At 40.6% G+C, this 23,828-nt stretch overlaps 1 protein-coding gene across 6 annotated transcripts in view; it reads right to left on the bottom strand.

Annotated features, from left to right (window-relative positions):
• Positions 1-200: 200 nt before the first annotated feature.
• LOC135557854 (myelin transcription factor 1-like protein) overlaps positions 201-23,828 on the bottom strand; it is a 136,684-nt gene continuing 113,056 nt past the window's right edge. For 2 of the 6 annotated variants that reach the window (XM_064991529.1, XM_064991531.1), the window contains exons 14-23: positions 22,318-22,463; positions 21,463-21,531; positions 21,213-21,275; positions 18,657-18,755; positions 17,854-18,075; positions 17,633-17,724; positions 17,404-17,507; positions 17,018-17,161; positions 15,794-15,856; positions 201-4,353 (exon numbers count right to left, since the gene is read on the bottom strand). In XM_064991529.1, coding sequence (XP_064847601.1) covers positions 4,213-4,353; positions 15,794-15,856; positions 17,018-17,161; positions 17,404-17,507; positions 17,633-17,724; positions 17,854-18,075; positions 18,657-18,755; positions 21,213-21,275; positions 21,463-21,531; positions 22,318-22,463 — 1,143 coding nt within the window. In that variant the 3' untranslated portion in view covers positions 201-4,212. The remainder of the gene's footprint in view (positions 4,354-15,793; positions 15,857-17,017; positions 17,162-17,403; positions 17,508-17,632; positions 17,725-17,853; positions 18,076-18,656; positions 18,756-21,212; positions 21,276-21,462; positions 21,532-22,317; positions 22,464-23,828) is intronic. The other 4 variants (XM_064991530.1, XM_064991535.1, XM_064991532.1 and 1 more) reach the window with 3 other exon arrangements.

Genomic DNA, 23,828 nt, shown 5'->3' with positions numbered 1-23,828 from the left:
CTTGACTTTCATTGAGAGAAGTTTATTTTAAACCGTAAATTCCACTATTGTGGCTAATCCTTTTTGTGGCTAGCTTCACGTAACGTGCAGCTGCTCTGACCAAGTCAGTAAGTGACTCCGCACCAATGCTCTCTGACGAGGCTATTTCTCTTCTCATACTCTCCTTCAACAATGTTTGAGGCAATCATTTTCGGAACCAGTACAAGTTAGTGTTGCAACACACGTTTTATTCAGAGTAAGAGATGTTAACACCAGCATGATAAAAATCGTACAAACGTCACAATTTCAAATGAAATATCATAGCAACTTGTGATTTTAAACATATACAACAAAAATTATAGATCAACAAAAATCATGCCATGTGGTACCAAAATTAAGTTGGAAAGTTTGCAAGAGGGGACAGGGGAAAGGAGAGAAGGAAATACATTTAGTATAAAATCATTTTCATCAAAGCATTACTCAAAATAAATTATAATTGTAGCAGTTTAATAAATTCACGAATTCCCAAATATTCATACGAAAATTATTCTGCATTCTAGCATGTGACATGTTAGTGTTCTGTATGTAAATAATTACAGATAAACTTTAACATTTGATATTACAATATGAACTGACTGTTGGTGAGCAGCAGATTTGTGCTTAAAATTCCCATTTCCTTTGTATCAGTAAGAATAATTGACTAAAGAAAAATAGTAGAAGCTGTCGATCTGTCTAAAGCTTTGCTATATTGGCAATAAGCTGCTGACACAAAGCTTTAGACACGGACATGAGGAGTCATATGGAATGTGGACCTCTAGTCTAGTAGAAGTCCACATTCCACCTGTGAGATCAGGTCAATGACAATAGCACCCTCAGGTTGACTATCAAAAAAGGTTGTCTGAAGTGAACTTGACTCACAGAGCTCTGTCTCGTTGACTCCACACACAAACTTCCACCTATGTCTTACGTGAATCATTCTCTCTATTTACCCATATTCATACTCGCATGAAGTGCATGCACGATAAACTGTATTAAGAACACATTTATAATCCATTAGTAGAGTCATCTTCAGCAAGTGCAAGTCACATGGTTATGCCAATTTGTAGAGGAAATTGAATTAGTAATAAGTACATACTATGTAAGGGTAGATTACTGCAGTTGGCTGATGTTTAAAAGATAACGGCATTATAGGGGGCTGACATTGACACTTACATTGCATTATAATGGTGTTTTTAAAGGTCCAGTTCAGCTGTTTTTTATCTCAATATCAAATCCTTTCTGGGAAACAAGTAGGTTACTGTGATTGTTTTCAATTAAAATGGTAAAAAAAAAAAAAAATAGCTTCTCAGCAAAGAGCAATTTCTCAAGCAATAATCTTTCTTGGACTGTCTGGGAGTGGTCTGAGTGGGGAAGGGAAAACTGAAACCTAACTGTTATTGGCAGAGATTTGGAACTCGCTTTCTTATTGGTCTTTTAACTCATTTACAGCCAAAACTCCATCCCACCAAAACAGGCAGAAATTTCAGGCAGTCTTTTAAAACAGCTCTTACACGAAAAGGGCATTATCCTAATTTTCACAATTTCACAGTATTATTCCAAACTCATTGTGCGGAAATATATATGAAACACAGAAAAATCATGTTTTTGACTGCAATGGGCCTTTAAGTACTATGAATACATTTGTTAAGGGTGTCTCCTAGAAAGTGATTGCAATTTACTCATGAAATTGTCATCAATCATAGAAACAATCATGGACCACTATTACCAAAATCACTGTTGTTGGTTAGCATTCTTTGCTCTTATAATGGATATCAATAACATATATTTTTTTACCAATATATCCATTTTTAGGACTGAATGAAAGAGCAGTCTTTATCTCATGTAATGTGTTGTGGCTCAGACACATAGATGCATGATCGCAAAGACAACTGAACAAGTGCAATAATATACTATGATTAATGAAGGACGTTGACCCTGTAAGTCGAGCACATCAATCAGCCGTTGTAAAGAGAACTTTTCTACAAAACCTCTGACCATCAATTTGAGCTTTCAAGTACCTTTTTAAGTTTCAATCAAAACATGGAAACATGGAAACAAAGGTGTCCCTGTGCAAAATGTAACATGAAAAGAACCAAACTCATTAACTCATCCATCGTTCATTTTGGAACTGATCTCCCCATGTTGAATTTCTAAAACATGATTGTATTAAAAGATTTATACAAAACTTAATACATTTACATTGTTAGTAAAAAGAGTTTTATCAGCTATAATTTCATTTATAAGAAATTGCATATACCCAAACTTTTTCTATATCGATTGCATCCCATATCTAAACAAGTGATGTAATCATTGTTATACCAATATTGCTGATAAGTGGTCCTACTAAGTATTCAATAGAATTCAAATAAATTAGTAATGCTAGATTGTCTCCTTTATATTTTCCATTGCCATTGGTCGTTGGACATCTCGCTCTGTGTTTTTAACAACACAGATTACTAAGACTTTTTATTTCTAACTAAATGAAGTATAGTCATTCTAGGTTATGGGAGTTGGACATCTAACTGTGTGTTTTTAACAACACAGATTACTAAGACTTTTTATTTCTAACTAAATGAAGTATAGTCATTCTAGGTTGTGGGAGTTGGACATCTCGCTGTGTGTTTTTAACAACACAGATTACTAAAACGTTTTATTTCCAACTAAATGAAGTATAGTCATTCTAGGTTATGGGAGTTGGACATCTAACTGTGTGTTTTTAACAACACAGATTACTAAGACATTTTATTTCCAACTAAATGAAGTATAGTCATTCTAGGTTATGGCAGTTGGACATCTAACTGTGTGTTTTTAACAACACAGATTACTAAAACGTTTTATTTCCAACTAAATGAAGTATAGTCGTTCTAGGTTATGGGAGTTGGACATCTAACTGTGTGTTTTTAACAACACAGATTACTAAGACATTTTATTTCCAACTAAATGAAGTATAGTCATTCTAGGTTATGGGAGTTGGACATCTCGCTGTGTGTTTTTAACAACACAGATTACTAAGACGTTTTATTTCCAACTAAATGAAGTATAGTCATTCTAGGTTATGGGAGTTGGACCAGTTAGCAGTTTCCGTGTCATGATGTTTAAAATGTGTCATATTTATACATGGTTTCTTCTTAAACTTGATTTAAACACAGACATTATTATTAGTGTTCACACAGACCACTGAAGACAAAGAGTTTTTCAAACATTGTAACAAAAATCAATACATTTACATCCATTAAACAATCTTCACACCAAAGGTCATTTTTGTTTTCTATGACATACTTAGAGAAAAGCTTATCTAAAAATGATTGGTCCTCACATTGTCCTCATCTGGCTCCCCACCCGTGGCACTCAGTTCTGATTGGTCCTCACATTGTCCTCATCTGGCTCCCCACCCATGGCACTCAGTTCTGATTGGTCCTCACATTGCCCTCATCTGGCTCCCCACCCATGGCACTCAGTTGTGATTGGTCCTCACATTGCCCTCATCTGGCTCCCCACCCGTGGCACTCAGTTCTGATTGGTCCTCACATTGCCCTCATCTGGCTCCCCACCCGTGGCACTCAGTTCTGATTGGTCCTCACATTGCCCTCATCTGGCTCCCCACCCGTGGCACTCAGTTCTGATTGGTCCTCACATTGCCCTCATCTGGCTCCCTACCCGTGGCACTCAGTTGTGATTGGTCCTCACATTGCCCTCATCTGGCTCCCCACCCGTGGCACTCAGTTCTGATTGGTCCTCACATTGCCCTCATCTGGCTCCCCACCCGTGGCACTCAGTTGTGATTGGTCCTCACATTGCCCTCATCTGGCTCCCTACCCGTGGCACTCAGTTTTGTCCTTTTTATCAATATCGTTAAAATAATGAATGATACAAGCTTACAATTAATAAATACATATACACTAAAATGTGCATACATTAGCAGCTATAAACAGTACATCACATTATATTAGGTCATATGAAAATGTACAAAACGTGAATGTTCTTTGAAACTTTTGCCATTGGGAACTATTTTTAAAGCAAGGCAGAAAACCCATTACAATGGAGCTCAGAGCATTACAGCATAATGAATAAAATAAATACTACGGTAAATTACAGCAGCAACAATCATAATCCATTCTCTTTTGACTTTTATTTGTTGCTTTAACATCATTTGATTTGGCCTCAGACTGGGCCTTTTGGCCAGAAGATAGGCTACTACACTTGGATGCCTTGCACCGCTTGTTTGATGTTCTCCAATAGTTCCTTGTTCTCTGGACTCTGGTATTGGTCCTGATGGGTGTACATGTCTGTCAAAGTACTCACATAAGTGTCAAAGTTTTGTTCATTCATTGGCTCCTGTGAGGGGTGAAAAAGAACCAATAAGGACAATGGTACATTCAGCAGTCAGATTCAGTATGGTTTCATTGTGATGATCAATTCATTTTGTTTTCATAGAGAATGGAGAGGAGGAAAATGAAAATTGATCAGGGAAGGACATTGACAGCTGCAAACATTGTCAGGACAGTATATTGAGGTTGTACTAACACAGTATAGTGGGGTTGTACTAACACAGTATAGTGGGGTTATATTAACACAGTATAGTGGGGTTATATTAACACAGTATAGTGAGGTTGTGCTAACACAGTATAGTGGGGTTATATTAACACAGTATAGTGGGGTTATATTAACACAGTATAGTGGGGTTATATTAACACAGTATAGTGAGGTTGTGCTAACACAGTATAGTGGGGTTATACTAACACAGTATAGTGAGGTTGTGCTAACACAGTATAGTGGGGTTATACTAACACAGTATAGTGAGGTTGTGCTAACGCAGTATAGTGGGGTTATACTAACACAGTATAGTGGGGTTATACTAACACAGTATAGTGGGGTTATACTAACACAGTATGGTGGGGTTGTGCTAACACAATATAGTGGGGTTATACTAACACAGTATAGTGAGGTTGTGCTAACACAGTATAGTGGGGTTATACTAACACAGTATAGTGAGGTTGTGCTAACACAGTATAGTGGGGTTATACTAACACAGTATAGTGAGGTTGTGCTAACGCAGTATAGTGGGGTTATACTAACACAGTATAGTGGGGTTGTATAGTGGGGTTATACTAACACAGTATAGTGGGGTTGTATAGTGGGGTTATACTAACACAGTATAGTGGGGTTGTACTAACACAGTATAGTGGGGTTGTACTAACACAGTATAGTGGGGTTGTATAGTGGGGTTATACTAACACAGTATAGTGGGGTTATATAGTGGGGTTGTGCTAACACAGTATAGTGGGGTTGTACTAACACAGTATGGTGGGGTTATACTAACACAATATGGTGAGGTTATACTAACACAGTATGGTGAGGTTGTGCTAACACAGTATAGTGAGGTTGTACTAACACAGTATAGTGGGGTTGTATAGTGGGGTTATACTAACACAGTATAGTGGGGTTGTACTAACACAGTATAGTGGGGTTGTACTAACACAGTATAGTGGGGTTGTATAGTGGGGTTATACTAACACAGTATAGTGGGGTTATATAGTGGGGTTGTGCTAACACAGTATAGTGGGGTTGTACTAACACAGTATGGTGGGGTTGTACTAACACAGTATGGTGGGGTTATATAGTGGGGTTGTGCTAACACAGTATAGTGGGGTTGTACTAACACAGTATAGTGGGGTTGTACTAACACAGTATAGTGGGGTTGTACTAACACAGTATAGTGGGGTTATACTAACACAGTATAGTGGGGTTATATAGTGGGGTTGTACTAACACAGTATAGTGAGGTTGTACTAACACAGTATAGTGGGGTTGTGCTAACACAGTATAGTGGGGTTGTACTAACACAGTATAGTGAGGTTGTGCTAACATAGTATAGTGGGGTTATACGAACACAGTATATTGAGGTTGTGCTAACACAATATGGTGGGGTTATACTAACACAGTATGGTGAGGTTGTGCTAACACAGTATAGTGAGGTTGTACTAACACAGTATAGTGGGGTTGTATAGTGGGGTTATACTAACACAGTATAGTGGGGTTGTACTAACACAGTATAGTGGGGTTGTACTAACACAGTATAGTGGGGTTGTATAGTGGGGTTATACTAACACAGTATAGTGGGGTTATACTAACACAGTATAGCGGGGTTGTATAGTGGGGTTATACTAACACAGTATAGTGGGGTTGTACTAACACAGTATAGTGGGGTTGTACTAACACAGTATAGTGGGGTTGTATAGTGGGGTTATACTAACACAGTATAGTGGGGTTATATAGTGGGGTTGTGCTAACACAGTATAGTGGGGTTGTACTAACACAGTATGGTGGGGTTATACTAACACAATATGGTGAGGTTATACTAACACAGTATGGTGAGGTTGTGCTAACACAGTATAGTGAGGTTGTACTAACACAGTATAGTGGGGTTGTATAGTGGGGTTATACTAACACAGTATAGTGGGGTTGTACTAACACAGTATAGTGGGGTTGTACTAACACAGTATAGTGGGGTTGTATAGTGGGGTTATACTAACACAGTATAGTGGGGTTATATAGTGGGGTTGTGCTAACACAGTATAGTGGGGTTGTACTAACACAGTATGGTGGGGTTGTACTAACACAGTATGGTGGGGTTATATAGTGGGGTTGTGCTAACACAGTATAGTGGGGTTGTACTAACACAGTATAGTGGGGTTGTACTAACACAGTATAGTGGGGTTGTACTAACACAGTATAGTGGGGTTATACTAACACAGTATAGTGGGGTTATATAGTGAGGTTGTACTAACACAGTATAGTGGGGTTGTGCTAACACAGTATAGTGGGGTTGTACTAACACAGTATAGTGAGGTTGTGCTAACATAGTATAGTGGGGTTATACGAACACAGTATATTGAGGTTGTGCTAACACAATATGGTGGGGTTATACTAACACAGTATGGTGAGGTTGTGCTAACACAGTATAGTGAGGTTGTACTAACACAGTATAGTGGGGTTGTATAGTGGGGTTATACTAACACAGTATAGTGGGGTTGTACTAACACAGTATAGTGGGGTTGTACTAACACAGTATAGTGGGGTTGTATAGTGGGGTTATACTAACACAGTATAGTGGGGTTATACTAACACAGTATAGCGGGGTTGTATAGTGGGGTTATACTAACACAGTATAGTGGGGTTGTACTAACACAGTATAGTGGGGTTGTACTAACACAGTATAGTGGGGTTGTATAGTGGGGTTATACTAACACAGTATAGTGGGGTTATATAGTGGGGTTGTGCTAACACAGTATAGTGGGGTTGTACTAACACAGTATAGTGGGGTTATATAGTGAGGTTGTACTAACACAGTATAGTGAGGTTGTGCTAACACAGTATAGTGGGGTTGTGCTAACACAGTATAGTGGGGTTATATAGTGAGGTTGTACTAACACAGTATAGTGAGGTTGTGCTAACACAGTATAGTGGGGTTGTGCTAACACAGTATAGTGGGGTTGTATAGTGGGGTTATACTAACACAGTATAGTGGGGTTATACAGTGAGGTTGTGCTAACACAGTATAGTGGGGTTATATAGTGGGGTTGTACTAACACAGTATAGTGAGGTTGTACTAACACAGTATAGTGGGGTTGTGCTAACACAGTATAGTGGGGTTGTACTAACACAGTATAGTGAGGTTGTGCTAACATAGTATAGTGGGGTTATACGAACACAGTATATTGAGGTTGTGCTAACACAATATGGTGGGGTTATACTAACACAGTATGGTGAGGTTGTGCTAACACAGTATAGTGAGGTTGTACTAACACAGTATAGTGGGGTTGTATAGTGGGGTTATACTAACACAGTATAGTGGGGTTGTACTAACACAGTATAGTGGGGTTGTACTAACACAGTATAGTGGGGTTGTATAGTGGGGTTATACTAACACAGTATAGTGGGGTTATACTAACACAGTATAGCGGGGTTGTATAGTGGGGTTATACTAACACAGTATAGTGGGGTTGTACTAACACAGTATAGTGGGGTTGTACTAACACAGTATAGTGGGGTTGTATAGTGGGGTTATACTAACACAGTATAGTGGGGTTATATAGTGGGGTTGTGCTAACACAGTATAGTGGGGTTGTACTAACACAGTATAGTGGGGTTATATAGTGAGGTTGTACTAACACAGTATAGTGAGGTTGTGCTAACACAGTATAGTGGGGTTGTGCTAACACAGTATAGTGGGGTTATATAGCGAGGTTGTACTAACACAGTATAGTGAGGTTGTGCTAACACAGTATAGTGGGGTTGTGCTAACACAGTATAGTGGGGTTGTATAGTGGGGTTATACTAACACAGTATAGTGGGGTTATACAGTGAGGTTGTGCTAACACAGTATAGTGGGGTTATATAGTGGGGTTGTGCTAACACAGTATAGTGGGGTTGTACTAACACAGTATGGTGGGGTTATATAGTGAGGTTGTACCAACACAGTATAGTGAGGTTGTGCTAACACAGTATAGTGGGGTTGTATAGTGGGGTTATACTAACCCAGTATAGTGGGGTTGTACAAACACAGTATAGTGCGGTTATACTGACACAGTATAGTGGGGTTATACTAACACAGTATAGTGAGGTTGTGCTTACACAGTATAGTGGGGTTATACTAACACAGTATGGTGGGGTTATACTAACACAGTAGAGTGAGGTTGTGCTAACACAGTATAGTGAGGTTGTGCTAACACAGTATAGTGGGGTTATACTAACACAGTATAGTGGGGTTATACTAACACAGTATAGTGAGGTTGTGCTAACACAGTATAGTGGGGTTGTATAGTGGGGTTATACTAACACAGTATAGTGGGGTTATACAGTGAGGTTGTGCTAAAACCGTATAGTGGGGTTGTACTAACACAGTATGGTGGGGTTATATAGTGAGGTTGTACTAACATAGTATAGTGGGGTTGTACTAACACAGTATAGTGGGGTTGTGCTGACACAGTATAGTGGGGTTGTGCTGACACAGTATAGTGGGGTTGTGCTAACACAGTATAGCGAGGTTGTGCTAACACAGTATAGTGAGGTTATACTAACACAGTATGGTGGGGTTATACTAACACAGTAGAGTGAGGTTGTGCTAACACAGTAGAGTGAGGTTGTGCTAACACAGTATAGTGGGGTTATACTAACACAGTATAGTGAGGTTGTATAGTGGGGTTATAATAACACAGTATAGTGAGGTTATACTAACACAGTATGGTGGGGTTATACTAACACGGTAGAGTGAGGTTGTGCTAACACAGTATAGTGAGGTTGTGCTAACACAGTATAGTGGGGTTATAATAACACAGTATAGTGAGGTTGTACTAACACAGTATAGTGAGGTTGTGCTAACACAGTATAGTGGGGTTGTGCTAACACAGTATAGTGGGGTTGTATAGTGGGGTTATACTAACACAGTATAGTGGGGTTATACAGTGAGGTTGTGCTAACACAGTATAGTGGGGTTATATAGTGGGGTTGTGCTAACACAGTATAGTGGGGTTGTACTAACACAGTATGGTGGGGTTATATAGTGAGGTTGTACCAACACAGTATAGTGAGGTTGTGCTAACACAGTATAGTGGGGTTGTGCTAACACAGTATAGTGGGGTTGTATAGTGGGGTTATACTAACCCAGTATAGTGGGGTTGTACAAACACAGTATAGTGCGGTTATACTGACACAGTATAGTGGGGTTATACTAACACAGTATAGTGAGGTTGTGCTTACACAGTATAGTGGGGTTATACTAACACAGTATGGTGGGGTTATACTAACACAGTAGAGTGAGGTTGTGCTAACACAGTATAGTGAGGTTGTGCTAACACAGTATAGTGGGGTTATACTAACACAGTATAGTGGGGTTATACTAACACAGTATAGTGAGGTTGTGCTAACACAGTATAGTGGGGTTGTATAGTGGGGTTATACTAACACAGTATAGTGGGGTTATACAGTGAGGTTGTGCTAAAACCGTATAGTGGGGTTGTACTAACACAGTATGGTGGGGTTATATAGTGAGGTTGTACTAACATAGTATAGTGGGGTTGTACTAACACAGTATAGTGGGGTTGTGCTGACACAGTATAGTGGGGTTGTGCTGTCACAGTATAGTGAGGTTGTGCTAACACAGTATAGCGAGGTTGTGCTAACACAGTATAGTGAAGTTATACTAACACAGTATGGTGGGGTTATACTAACACAGTAGAGTGAGGTTGTGCTAACACAGTAGAGTGAGGTTGTGCTAACACAGTATAGTGGGGTTATACTAACACAGTATAGTGAGGTTGTATAGTGGGGTTATAATAACACAGTATAGTGAGGTTATACTAACACAGTATGGTGGGGTTATACTAACACAGTAGAGTGAGGTTGTGCTAACACAGTATAGTGAGGTTGTGCTAACACAGTATAGTGGGGTTATAATAACACAGTATAGTGAGGTTGTACTAACACAGTATAGTGGGGTTGTACTAACACATTATAGTGGGGTTGTACTAACACAGTATAGTGGGGTTGTATAGTGGGGTTATACTAACACAGTTTAGTGGGGTTATACAGTGAGGTTGTGCTAACACAGTATAGTGGGGTTATATAGTGGGATTGTGCTAACACAGTATGGTGGAGTTGTACTAACACAGTATAGTGGGGTTGTACTAACACAGTATGGTGGGGTTATATAGTGAGGTTGTACTATCACAGTATAGTGAGGTTGTACTAACACAGTATAGTGGGGTTGTACTAACACAGTATAGTGAGGTTGTACTAACACAGTATAGTGGGGTTGTATAGTGGGGTTATACTAACACAGTGTAGTGGGGTTGTACTAACACAGTATAGTGGGGTTGTATAGTGGGGTTATACTAACACAGTGTAGTGGGGTTGTACTAACACAGTATAGTGGGGTTGTATAGTGGGGTTGTGCTAACATAGTATAGTGGGTTTGTACTAACACAGGGTAGTGGGGTTGTATAGTGGGGTTGTGCTAACACAGTATAGTGGGGTTGTATAGTGGGGTTGTATAGTGGGGTTGTGCTAACACAGTATAGTGGGGTTGTACTAACACAGTGTAGTGGATTTGTATAGCGGTGTTGTGTAGTGGGGATGTGCTAACACAGTATAATGGGGTTATACTAACACAGTATAGTGTGGTTATACTAACACAGTATGGTGGGGTTGTACTAACACAGTATAGTGAGGTTGTATAGTGGTGTTGTGTAGTGGGGATGTGCTTACACAGTATAGTGGGGTTATACTAACACAGTATGGTGGGGTTATACTAACACAGTATGGTGGGGTTGTGCTAACACAGTATAGTGGGTTTATACTAACACAGTATAGTGAGGTTGTGCTAACACAATATAGTGGGGTTATACTAACACAGTATAGTGAGGTTGTGCTAACACAGTATAGTGGGGTTATATTAACACAGTATAGTGAGGTTGTGCTAACACAATATGGTGGGGTTATACTAACACAGTATGGTGAGGTTGTGCTAACATAGTATAGTGAGGTTGTATAGTGGGGTTGTGCTAACACAGTATAGTGAGGTTGTACTAACACAGTATAGTGGGGTTGTATAGTGGGGTTATACTAACACAGTATAGTGTGGTTGTACTAACACAGTATAGTGGGGTTGTACTAACACAGTATAGTGGGGTTGTATTGTGGGGTTATTCTAACACAGTATAGTGGGGTTATACAGTGAGGTTGTGCTAACACAGTATAGTGGGGTTGTACTAACACAGTATGGTGGGGTTATATATTGAGGTTGTACTAACACAGTATAGTGAGTTTGTACTAACACAGTATAGTGGGGTTGTGCTAAAACAGTATAGTGGGGTTGTACTAACACAGTATAGTGAGGTTGTGCTAACACAGTATAGTGGGGTTGTACTAACACAGTATGGTGGGGTTATATAGTGAGGTTGTGCTAACACAGTATAGTGGGGTTATATTAACACAGTATAGTGAGGTTCTGCTAACACAATATGGTGGGGTTATACTAACACAGTATGGTGAGGTTGTGCTAACATAGTATAGTGAGGTTGTATAGTGGGGTTGTGCTAACACAGTATAGTGAGGTTGTACTAACACAGTATAGTGGGGTTGTATAGTGGGGTTATACTAACACAGTATAGTGTGGTTGTACTAACACAGTATAGTGGGGTTGTACTAACACAGTATAGTGGGGTTGTATTGTGGGGTTATTCTAACACAGTATAGTGGGGTTATACAGTGAGGTTGTGCTAACACAGTATAGTGGGGTTGTACTAACACAGTATGGTGGGGTTATATATTGAGGTTGTACTAACACAGTATAGTGAGTTTGTACTAACACAGTATAGTGGGGTTGTGCTAAAACAGTATAGTGGGGTTGTACTAACACAGTATAGTGAGGTTGTGCTAACACAGTATAGTGGGGTTGTACTAACACAGTATGGTGGGGTTATATAGTGAGGTTGTACTAACACAGTATAGTGAGGTTGTACTAACACAGTATAGTGGGGTTGTGCTAAAACAGTATAGTGGGGTTGTGCTAACACAGTATAGTGAGGTTGTGCTAACACAGTATAGTGGGGTTATACGAACACAGTATAGTGAGGTTGTGCTAACACAGTATAGTGGCGTTATACTAACACAGTATAGTGAGGTTGTGCTAACACAGTGTAGTGGGGTTGTGGTAACACAGTATAGTGGGGTTGTATAGTGGGGTTATACTAACCCAGTATAGTGGGGTTGTACAAACACAGTATAGTGGGGTTATACTAACACAGTATGGTGGGGTTATACTAACACAGTAGAGTGAGGTTGTGCTAACACAGTATAGTGAGGTTGTACTAACACAGTATAGTGGGGTTGTATAGTGGGGTTATACTAACACAGTATAGTGGGGTTATACAGTGAGGTTGTGCTAACACAGTATAGTGGGGTTGTACTAACACAGTATGGTGGGGTTATATAGTGAGGTTGTACTAACACAGTATAGTGGGGTTGTGCTAACACAGTATAGTGGGGTTATAATAACACAGTATAGTGAGGTTGTGCTAACACAGTATAGTGAGGTTGTGCTAACACAGTATAGCGAGGTTGTGCTAACACAGTATAGTGGGGTTATACTAACACAGTATGGTGGGGTTATACTAACACAGTAGAGTGAGGTTGTGCTAACACAGTATAGTGGGGTTATAATAACACAGTTTAGTGAGGTTGTGCTAACACAGTATAGTGAGGTTGTACTAACACAGTATAGTGAGGTTGTGCTAACACAGTATAGTGGGGTTATAATAACACAGTTTAGTGAGGTTGTGCTAACACAGTATAGTGGGGTTGTACTAACACAGTATAGTGGGGTTGTACTAACACAGTATAGTGGGGTTGTACTAACACAGTATAGTGGGGTTGTACTAACACAGTATAGTGGGGTTGTATAGTGGGGTTATACTAACACAGTATAGTGGGGTTATACAGTGAAGTTGTGCTAACACAGTATAGTGGGGTTATATAGTGGGGTTGTGCTAACACATTATAGTGGGGTTGTACTAACACAGTATGGTGGGGTTATATAGTGAGGTTGTACTATCACAGTATAGTGAGGTTGTACTAACACAGTATAGTGTGGTTGTGCTAACACAGTATAGTGAGGTTGTACTAACACAGTATAGTGGGGTTATACTAACACAGTATAGTGGGGTTGTACTAACAAAGTATAGTGGGGTTGTACTAACACAGTATAGTGGGGTTGTATAGTGGGGTTATACTAACACAGTGTAGTGGGGTTGTACTAACACAGTATAGTGGGGTTGTATAGTGGGGTTGTGCTAACATAGTATAGTGGGTTTGTACTAACACAGTGTAGTGGGGTTGTATAGTGGGGTTGTATAGTGGGGTTGTGCTAACACAGTATAGTGGGGTTGTATAGTGGGGTTGTGCTAACACAGTATAGTGGGGTTGTACTAACACAGTGTAGTGAGGTTTTACGAACACAGTATAGTTGGGTTGTATAGTGGGGTTGTACTAACACAGTGTAGTGGATTTGTATAGTGGTGTTGTGTAGTGGGGTTGTGCTAACACAGTATAGTGGGGTTATACTAACACAGTATAGTGGGGTTGTACTAACACAGTGTAGTGGATTTGTATAGGGTGTTGAACTAACACAGTGTAGTGGGGTTGTATAGTGGGGTTATACTAACACAGTATAGTGGGGTTATATTAACACAGTGTAGTGGGTTTGTATAGTGGGGTTGTGCTAACACAGTGTAGTGGGGTTGTGCTAACACAGTGCATTGGGGTTGTGCTAACACAGTATAGTGGGGTTATATTAACACAGTGTAGTGGGTTGTATAGTGGGGTTGTACTAACACAGTATAGTGGGGTTGTGCTAACACAGTGTAGTGGGGGTGTACTAACACAGTATATTGGGGTTGTATAGTGGGGTTATATTAACACAGTGTAGTGGGTTGTATGGTGGGGTTGTGCTAACACAGTGTAGTGGGGTTGTGCTAACACAGTATAACGGTGTTGTGCTAACACAGTGCCGTGGGGTTGTATAGTGGGGTTGTACTAACACAGTATAGTGGGGTTGTGCTAACACAGTGTAGTGGGGGTGTACTAACACAGTATATTGGGGTTGTATAGTGGGGTTATATTAACACAGTGTAGTGGGTTGTATGGTGGGGTTGTGCTAACACAGTGTAGTGGGGTTGTGCTAACACAGTATAACGGTGTTGTGCTAACACAGTGCCGTGGGGTTGTATAGTGGGGTTGTACTAACACAGTATAGTGGGGTTGTGCTAACACAGTGTAGTGGGGGTGTACTAACACAGGTGTAGTGGGTTTGTATAGTGGGGTTATACTAACACAGTGTAGTGGGGTTATACTAACACAGTGTAGTGGGTTTGTATAATTGGGTTGTATAGTGGGGTTGTACTATCACAGTGTAGTGGGGTTGTATAGTGGGGTTATACTATCACAGTGTAGTGGGGTTGTATAGTGGGGTTATACTATCACAGTGTAGTGGGGTTGTACTATCACAGTGGAGTGGGGTTGTATAGTGGGGTTATACTATCGCAGTGTAGTGGGGTTGTACTAACACAGTGTGGTGGGTTTGTATATGTGTGTTTTAGTAACACAGTATAGTGGATTTGTATAGTGAGGTTGTATAGTGGGGTTGTACTAACACAGTGTAGTGGGGTTGTGCTAACACAGTGTAGTTGGCTTGTACTAAGTGGTATATACAATACTTCATCAATTTAATTAAATCTGACAATAAGTACAGTACAGTTTATCTAATGCAACTCCAAACCATCCTGAGTCAGTTTCGATTATTTAGATCATCTCGTGGACTGGATGGATGTTTGATGCTTAGCTTATGCAGTGGGAATGATGACATTACATACATAAATTAGCTAATGTAACGTGGAAGTTGTGAGAGCCATTTCTCAGACAGGAAGACACAATGTGCCAGGAGAAGACAAAGAGACATTGAATATGCAATAGTGGACTGAACACACTTGGTCCTATAACTGGGTTATAATACAGTTTAAATATGGCTTGTTGTGTTACTCCAACATGACCCCTGCCTGATGTCTTGGGACACTTGAATCATAGTATTACGCAGCCACATGTATGGATAAATGTGATGCATACACAGTGTTCACGAGTATAGGAGGAAAACTAAAAGGAGGAAGGTGATGATAGTGCAGGAATAAAGGATAATAATTAGACTATGAAATGGAATCTCTTACTCTGTGGGGCATCTGTAAACAGCAGCTATGTTTAACTGGGGCCTCTTTCTGTGGCATCGGTTTCTACAGGAAGAGGTGTGAAGAGAATAGAGATAGAATTCTATTAGCCCGCTGTACAAAAAGGAGCAACATTCGAGCCTGGTCGCAGATCTTTTTGTGCTGTTTTGCTAATAGTTGTTGTCATATCATGACGTTTGGCATAACAATGACTATATCAGTTAGCTAAGGCACAAACGGATATGGCTCCACGCGAGCAAAATGCATTATAACCCTGATAAAACGTGATCCCCTCGCGGGAATGGGTGGCGAACAGTGAGCCATATTCAGAGGGAGAGATTTCAGGTATTAATAAGCAACTTTGGTGCCTTTTAGATCGGGAAGTATCCAATCAGCCCTGTTCGTCTTCATACACAAGAGGTGTTATTGGATAATACAGTCACATGACACAACAAGGCAGCGGGGCTGGGGGGGGGGGGCATTAGTAATTACTAGTCTGTAAGGTAAGTTTTGTAGCACAGAAGCCCATGAACAAGTGACAAACAGAAAGAAGCAGATGAGGAAACCCAACTATTTCATTGGAGTCTGCCCTTATGTCAGTTACTCCTTGCAATGATTTTTACAGCATTACATAAGATGTATATTTTCATATGTTTCAAGTGTTCCATTTCAGGCATCAGCAAACAATCACAATGGAAATAAACATATCCAATTTGGTAGAACGAGTGGAATAAGCCGATATCATGATATGACCATGTCTTGTTTTAACTCAGTTACATTAACTAATCAAATGCAAATGGCCCTGGGTTTCAACCAATCTTTTATAGCTCAATGGTTTCAACACACTTCCAATTATGGAACATGAAATTGGCATGCTCTCAAGTGTACCATCTACTATCTCTTTACTCCCTAACCCCACACCCTATTCCCTTTATTTCTATGGCATAAGTGCTTGTCCAGCTCAGATGTCACAAAGTGCTTGTCCAGCTCAGATGTCACAAAGTGCTTGTCCAGCTCAGATGTCACAAAGTGCTTGTCCAGCTCAGATCTCACAAAGTGCTTATCCAGCTCAGATGTCACAAAGTGCTTATCCAGCTCAGATGTCACAAAGTGCTTATCCAGAAAATGTAAATGCAGCTTCGATCATTAGTTGATACAGTGCTTGTCTGACAGTAACTGTTATAGGCCAGGTTGTGCCAGGTTGTGCCAGGTTGTGTTGGTACATACCATATGTGGGAGCTGGATATTTGCTAAGCTGTTGATGAGAGAGTGGCTGAGGTTGGCTAGTTCGTGCAGTAGGGAGTCATTCTGCTGCTCAATCACTTTGTTCTCGTCCTCTATGGACTTCAGGTTAGTCTCCATAGTGGTGATCTGGGAAAGGGGAAAAAGACATTGAATTTAGATGAAGCACTGTGATATTCAGTTTGACAGGAGGGTTTTGACTGACACTGAGGCACTTCCTAATATGCATGCCATTTTCATATCGCCGTTACTTGGGGGGTTGAAACATCAGCGTCTAAGCTTTAATCCAGCAACCTGTTTCAAAATGTTCCCAAACTCAGCATTACTTACTACCCTATAATAAATCATGAATAATAATGGATGAATCTTACTTGTGTCCTAAGTTTAATCATGTCTGATTCCACTTGATTGTTTGATTCGTTTAGATCTTTGATTTCTTCATCCAGCTGTTTGATTTCCTCATCTTTTTCTATTCCTAGAAGAAAGGAAACATGAAATAGAATTTAAGAATTTAAGATTTGATTAAGCTTGAATATTTGTTGAGTAAACCAGCTAGTGGCCTAGTCAAGGGTTCCTACTGGTATTAGAGCGTTAGCTTACCTTTGCTTGCCCGTTGCTTGATTGTCAACATTTCAACTCCTGTCATTCTGGCTTTCTTCATGGCTGAGGTGGCACGGGGACAGCCGGAGAGACTGGTGAATAAAATCACATGACATGACTCCAACCCTGGTCTCAAGCACATTTACATTCTTGATCTGGTATTTGATTACATTTATACACAGTTGCTTGTGTACATCACAGCCGTGCAGAGCTCCACCCACCTCCGATGTGTCAGGAAGCTCCCACTGACATGTCCCGATCCATCGCAGCCCGGGGTTGGGCACGACATGCCATCTGTCTTCCCGGACTTCCAGGCAAACTGGGAGCCGTTAACGTAGCCGTCCTTCTGCCGTTTGGCCGCCAGGGGGCAGCCTGACGCACTGCGGTGGGACGCGTACTTCCCCGTCACATGACCCTGTCCGTCGCAGCCTGGGACGGGACACCTGGGGAAAAGAGGGGTCACAACTTCGCTCACCTCACCTGCAGCACACCTGCCCCTGCTAACTGGGATTCACAGTGAAATTACTAGAAAAATATTAGCTACTCTAATAAAAACCATACCCCAGGTTATAACATTTACCCGTGGTTTTACATTGGTATGTCCTTCAGAATGACATTTGGGCTGATTTAGAATGAGCACAGCGTGTCTGGGGACCGCTCCACCCCGGCAGTGGGGAGATCAGTGTTAATTATGATTGCAATGTTAATGATGATGATACTGTAGATCCAGTGAACCTCGCAGGGATAGAGGTGGCAGCAACAGTTTTGCAGAGATTGGGAGGTGATTGCTGAAAGGACACAGAGTGAACTGTAGATGATTCGCGGGAAGGTAATATTCACTTAATTTTATGGCAATACTTTACCAAATGCCAGAAGTATCTGAAATATAATCTTACTGTACTGTACTCACTACGTGTACCACCCTGGCTGTAGGGAAATATGAGGTGAAATACAGGACTATGGCTTCGAGAATATGACAAATTAACAAGATACGATACACTATCCATCCATTCCAAAGCCACACCTGATTGGCTCCTGGTCGTCCTTGTCCTCCTTGCTGTGCAGTATCTTGATCCCGCTCTTCTTGGCCCGTGGACAGCCTGACAGACTAGAGGGGAAAGGTCTTGTGCAGTTCACTACCATCTTAGAGTATGATTACAACGTCAGTGCATGTGGAGTTCATCACTTCTCAGAATCTGTAAAGTCAGTTTCAGATGATTTCAAGACAAACCATGTAGCCCTTTCTGTGTCAGGATGGCGATGCGTGCAAGTTGGAGCTATTCTACTGTATTTTAGTCAATGCCATTCCGACATTGCTCATCCTAATATTTATATGTTTATTAAGTACATTCTTTTACTTTTAGATTTGTGTGTATTGTTGTGAATTGTTAGATATCACTGCACTGTTGGAGCTAGAAACACAGGCATTTTGCTACACCCACAATAACATTGCTAAATATGTGTATGTGACCAATCAAATTTGATTTGAAGGGGGAGTTCTTATAAACCGCCAGCAAAAAAAAAGCATCTATTTAGATGTTGCTTTATGATGAGTGAATTTCACTCCTCTTGGATTGTAATGGTATTTTAAGGCTTGTATGAATGCCCTGCTTAATATAATGTTATATAAAGTCAACTGCATTATACTTCACACTTCGACCAGTAAAATGGCTCTATGGCTAGCTTTTGCTACAGCCTATATCGAGGAGCGTTAGCATTCGAGCTAACAACTACTGCATCCAAAATAGTTATTTTGCAAAGATCACAACCAAATGCAATCTAAGTGACTGTGTAAGCAAGAATCAAAACCTAATTGTAAGCGTATGAGAACCCCATTTTATTAGAAGTAATACAAAATGTAATCTAGGCTATGTTGAATGGGCACAGATGTCGATGGCTTTTATACTCCCGACTAGAGTTGCGCTCATCTATGCATGACGTCAGTGTGTCGTGTACGGAAAAGGGTCTATACAAAGACATTTATAGACGGTTATAAATTACTATCAGAGCTTAGTGGAACTGAGTCTAAACAATCCACACACCAATCCAGCTATCAGGTATACAAAATATGTCATATACTGTACGCTGGGTGTACAAAACATTAGGACATCCATGACATACAGTATCAGACTGACCAGGTGAATCTAGGTGAAAGCTATGACCACTTATTGATGTCACCTCTTAAATCCTCTTCACCCAGTGTAGATGAAGGGGAGGAGACAGGTTAAAGAAGGATGTTTAAGCCTTGAGACATGGATTGTGTATGTACGCCATTCAATGCATGGATGGGCAAGACTAAAGATTTAAGTGCCTTTGAACAGGGGTATGGTAGTAGATGCCAGGTGCACTGGTTCGAGTGTGTCAAGAACTGCAACGCTGCTGGGTTTTCAACGCTCAACAGGTTCCTGTGGGTATCAAGAATGGTCCACCATCCAAAGGACATCCAGCCAACTTGACACAACTGTGGGAAGCATTGGAGTCAACATGGGCGTAAAACGCTGTGTACTACTCCCTTCACAGAACAGAGCAAACTGGCTCTAACCAGAATAGAAAGAGGAGTGGGAGGCCCCAGTGCACAACTGAGCAAGAGGACAAGTACATTGGAGTGTCTAGTTTGAGAAACAGACTCCTCACAAGTCCTCAACAGGCAGCTTCATTAAATAGTACCCGCAAAACACCAGTCTCAATGTCAACAGTGAAGAGGCGACTCCGGAATGCTGGACATCTAGGCAAAGTTGAAAAGAAAAAGCAATTTCTCAGACTGGCCAATAAAAAGAAAAGACTAAGATGGGCAAAAGAACACAGACACTGGACAGAGGAACTCTGCCTAGAATGCCAGCATCCCCGGAGTTGTTGTTTACATTGAGACTGGTGTTCTCAAACTAGATGTACTTGTCCTCTTACTCAGTTGTGCACTGGGGCCTCCCACTCCTCTTTCTATTTTGGTTATAGGCAGTTTGTGCTGTTCTGTGAAGGGAGTATTACACAGCCGTGTACGAGATCTTCAGTTTCTTGGAAATTTCTTGCCTGGAATAGCCTTCATTTCTCCGAACAAGTATAGACTGGCGAGTTTCATAAGAAAGATTTTTGATTCTGTCCATTTTCAGCCTGTAATAAAACCCATAAATGCTGATGCTCCAGATACTCAACTCGTCTAAAGAAGGCCAGTTTTATTGCTTCTTTAATTAGGACATCAGTTTTCAGATGTGATAACATAATTGCAAAAGTTTTTTAATGATCAATTATCCTTTTAAATTATAAACTTGGATTAGCTGGCACAATGTGCCATTGGAACACAGGAGTGATGGTTGCTGATAATGGGCCTCGGTACGCCTATGTAGATATTCAATAAAAAAAACTGTCATTTCCAGCTCTGTTTCTGATCAATTTGATGTTATTTTAATGGACACAAAATTAGCTTTTCTTTCAAAAACAAGGACATTTCTAAGTGACCCCAATCTTTTGAACGGTAGTATATATATGTATATACTAGCCTCGCCCTGCATTTCAATCTGAGGTGTTGGGGGCTGCTGAATATACTGCGTGTCTTTTTTTGTCATTATGATGGGGTGCAAGCTACCTCCTGTGCGAGGCGTAGTTCCCAGTGATGTGTCCAGACCCGTCACATCCTGGAGTGGGACACCTGGGACAGAGAGGGGACAAGGAGCATGACTACAGGGGACAGGGTAATACCAAAGCTGACAGCATTGACACTATCAGGCTATTGGTCTATCAGGGTATTTGTCTGCTGTGAAACTAGAGACTAAAATATAAAACTCACAAAGGTCTACTGTATATCAGAGATATTTTAGGAATAATGTTCTGTTTACTTGAGGTCTTGCGCATTGGTCATCATCATACTGCAGATGCTTTTGTCAGCTAGCTGGTAGCTGGAGAGACTAGAGAACACACAAGGATGACAGTAGATAACACAATGATAACATTAGATTCAGGGGTGCAACTCTCACTGGGGACGGAGGGACATGTCCCCCCCACATTCTGAATTTGCATTTTTGTTCCCCCCAGTTCTATCAATGGAATGTGATACAAAGCGAGGCTATGTGCTTTAGGACCATGTGGTCGGGTAAGATATTTGGAGTGTTGATCCGACTGGATAAAGAATATAATAATTATAATTATACCCCCCCCCCCCCACTTCTAAAATCAAATTTGCGCCCCTGATTTAAATTACACAGAATAATGACATTAGATTACACACAATGATAACATTAGAATACACACAATGATGACATTAGATTACACAGAATGATACCATTAGATTACACACAATGATACCATTAGATTACACACAATGATAACATTAGATTACACACAATGATACCATTAGATTACACACAATGATAACATTAGATTACACACAATGATACCATTAGATTACACACAATGATACCATTAGATTACACACAATGATGACATTAGATTACACAGAATGATACCATTAGATTACACACAATGATACCATTAGATTACACACAATGATACCATTAGATTACACACAATGATGACATTAGATTACACACAATGATAACATTAGATTACACAGAATGATACCATTAGATGAGGAAGATGATCACATTAGATGAGGAAGATGATCACTAGGTAACGGTATAAAAGCTGTAAAGTAGTAACGAGGTGATGAGAAAATAAGCTTGTTTTGGCCTTACGTGATGAGCTCCTCCTTGCCCTCCTTGCAGGGGGCGTACTTGTGTTTTGGGCTGGGCAGGGTCACGTCCCCTCCGTAGTGATGCTCGTCTAGAAGGTCCTGGAACGGGTCCAGGTCCTCCTGGTGGAGGGATGAAAGAAAAGAAGACTACATCATGTCACAATGGAGACCATAGATTCATATTGCACGTCCTAAATTATTCGTTTCATTGCATGATTAGAATTCATATGCACATCTCACATCCCAATTTTTTTTAAATTACTCAGCAGATCCTATGTATAAAGCAATTCTCCCAAAGAAACCCTCTCCACTTAATCTGTGTACTCATGCTCCACTTGTATAAACTGCCTTCATTTTGCCGGACCCGGGAAGAGTAGCTGCTAATCAGGATCCATAATAAACACAAATACAAAATACTGGAATTGTTTCACCCATGCTCGATTAGCAAGCCCAATAACACTTACGATTAAACCCCTCAACTTCAAGCTTTTCAATCAGACACTGCAAATGGATAAATGTACTGCTTGGTTTGCTTTGTGTAATATCAGAGATTCAGAGTACAAGGTGTAAAGATGATCTACCAGCCAGTAATCATATAATGCTGCTGCTCCTCAATGTATCTCCCCACAAGAGCTTCTGAGGGGAGGACGGCTCATATTAATGGCTGGAAAGGGGTGAATGGAATGGCATCAAACAATGGAAACCATGTATTCTGATGTATTTGATACCATTCCATTAATTCCACTCCAGTCATTACCACGAGCCCATCCTCCCCAATTAAGGTGCCACCAACCTCCTGTGATCTCACCAACCATGAAACCACAATAGGGCGCTTCACTGATTAATTGGAATCTCAATTGTATTTCCTTGATTCCTCATCTCCTCTTTCCTTCCCTGCCTCTCAGAGGGAAGGAACCTCATCTTCTGCTCTGTGTCTTGAGAAGCAGGGTGTGAGGTATGAAGGAAAAACAATTGAGATTCATCCATTAAGTGAATGCAGTACCAGCAGCATCCACTAGATGTCAATGAAAGACTATCAGTGGATACTGGAAACCCCCATCCTCCCTTTCCCCTGGGTGAGCCAAATCAAATCACCATTACCTGCATAGCCGTGGGAAGTCGTTTGGGGGTGGGGGAGCTGCCATGTTTTTTGCCGCTCATAGGGTCAGTGCACTAGTTCCGTGAAATATTTAAACTAAATTAAACGTATTTGAATGTTTTACCAGTATTTGTATCTTGAGTCTGGTAAGTATCTGTACAAAACAGTTCATCTAATAAAACTTGTGGAATATAAAAATACTTGCTTGATATATGTTTTCCAGTTTCTTGAAATACTTTGCAAATGCAACTCAGTGAAAACTGTAATGGTCTATTCATTCCTTTTCCATTCCAGTAGACACTCTCATCCAGAGGATCTTACAGTAGTGAGTGCATATATTATCATACTGGTCCCCCGTGGGATTCAAACCAACAACCATAGCATTGGACGCACCATACTCCACCAACTGATCC

The sequence above is a fragment of the Oncorhynchus masou genome, chromosome 16 (genome assembly GCF_036934945.1).
Source record: "Oncorhynchus masou masou isolate Uvic2021 chromosome 16, UVic_Omas_1.1, whole genome shotgun sequence".
NCBI classification, from domain to species: domain Eukaryota; kingdom Metazoa; phylum Chordata; class Actinopteri; order Salmoniformes; family Salmonidae; genus Oncorhynchus; species Oncorhynchus masou.
This window is presented reverse-complemented; position numbering and strand designations above follow the sequence as displayed.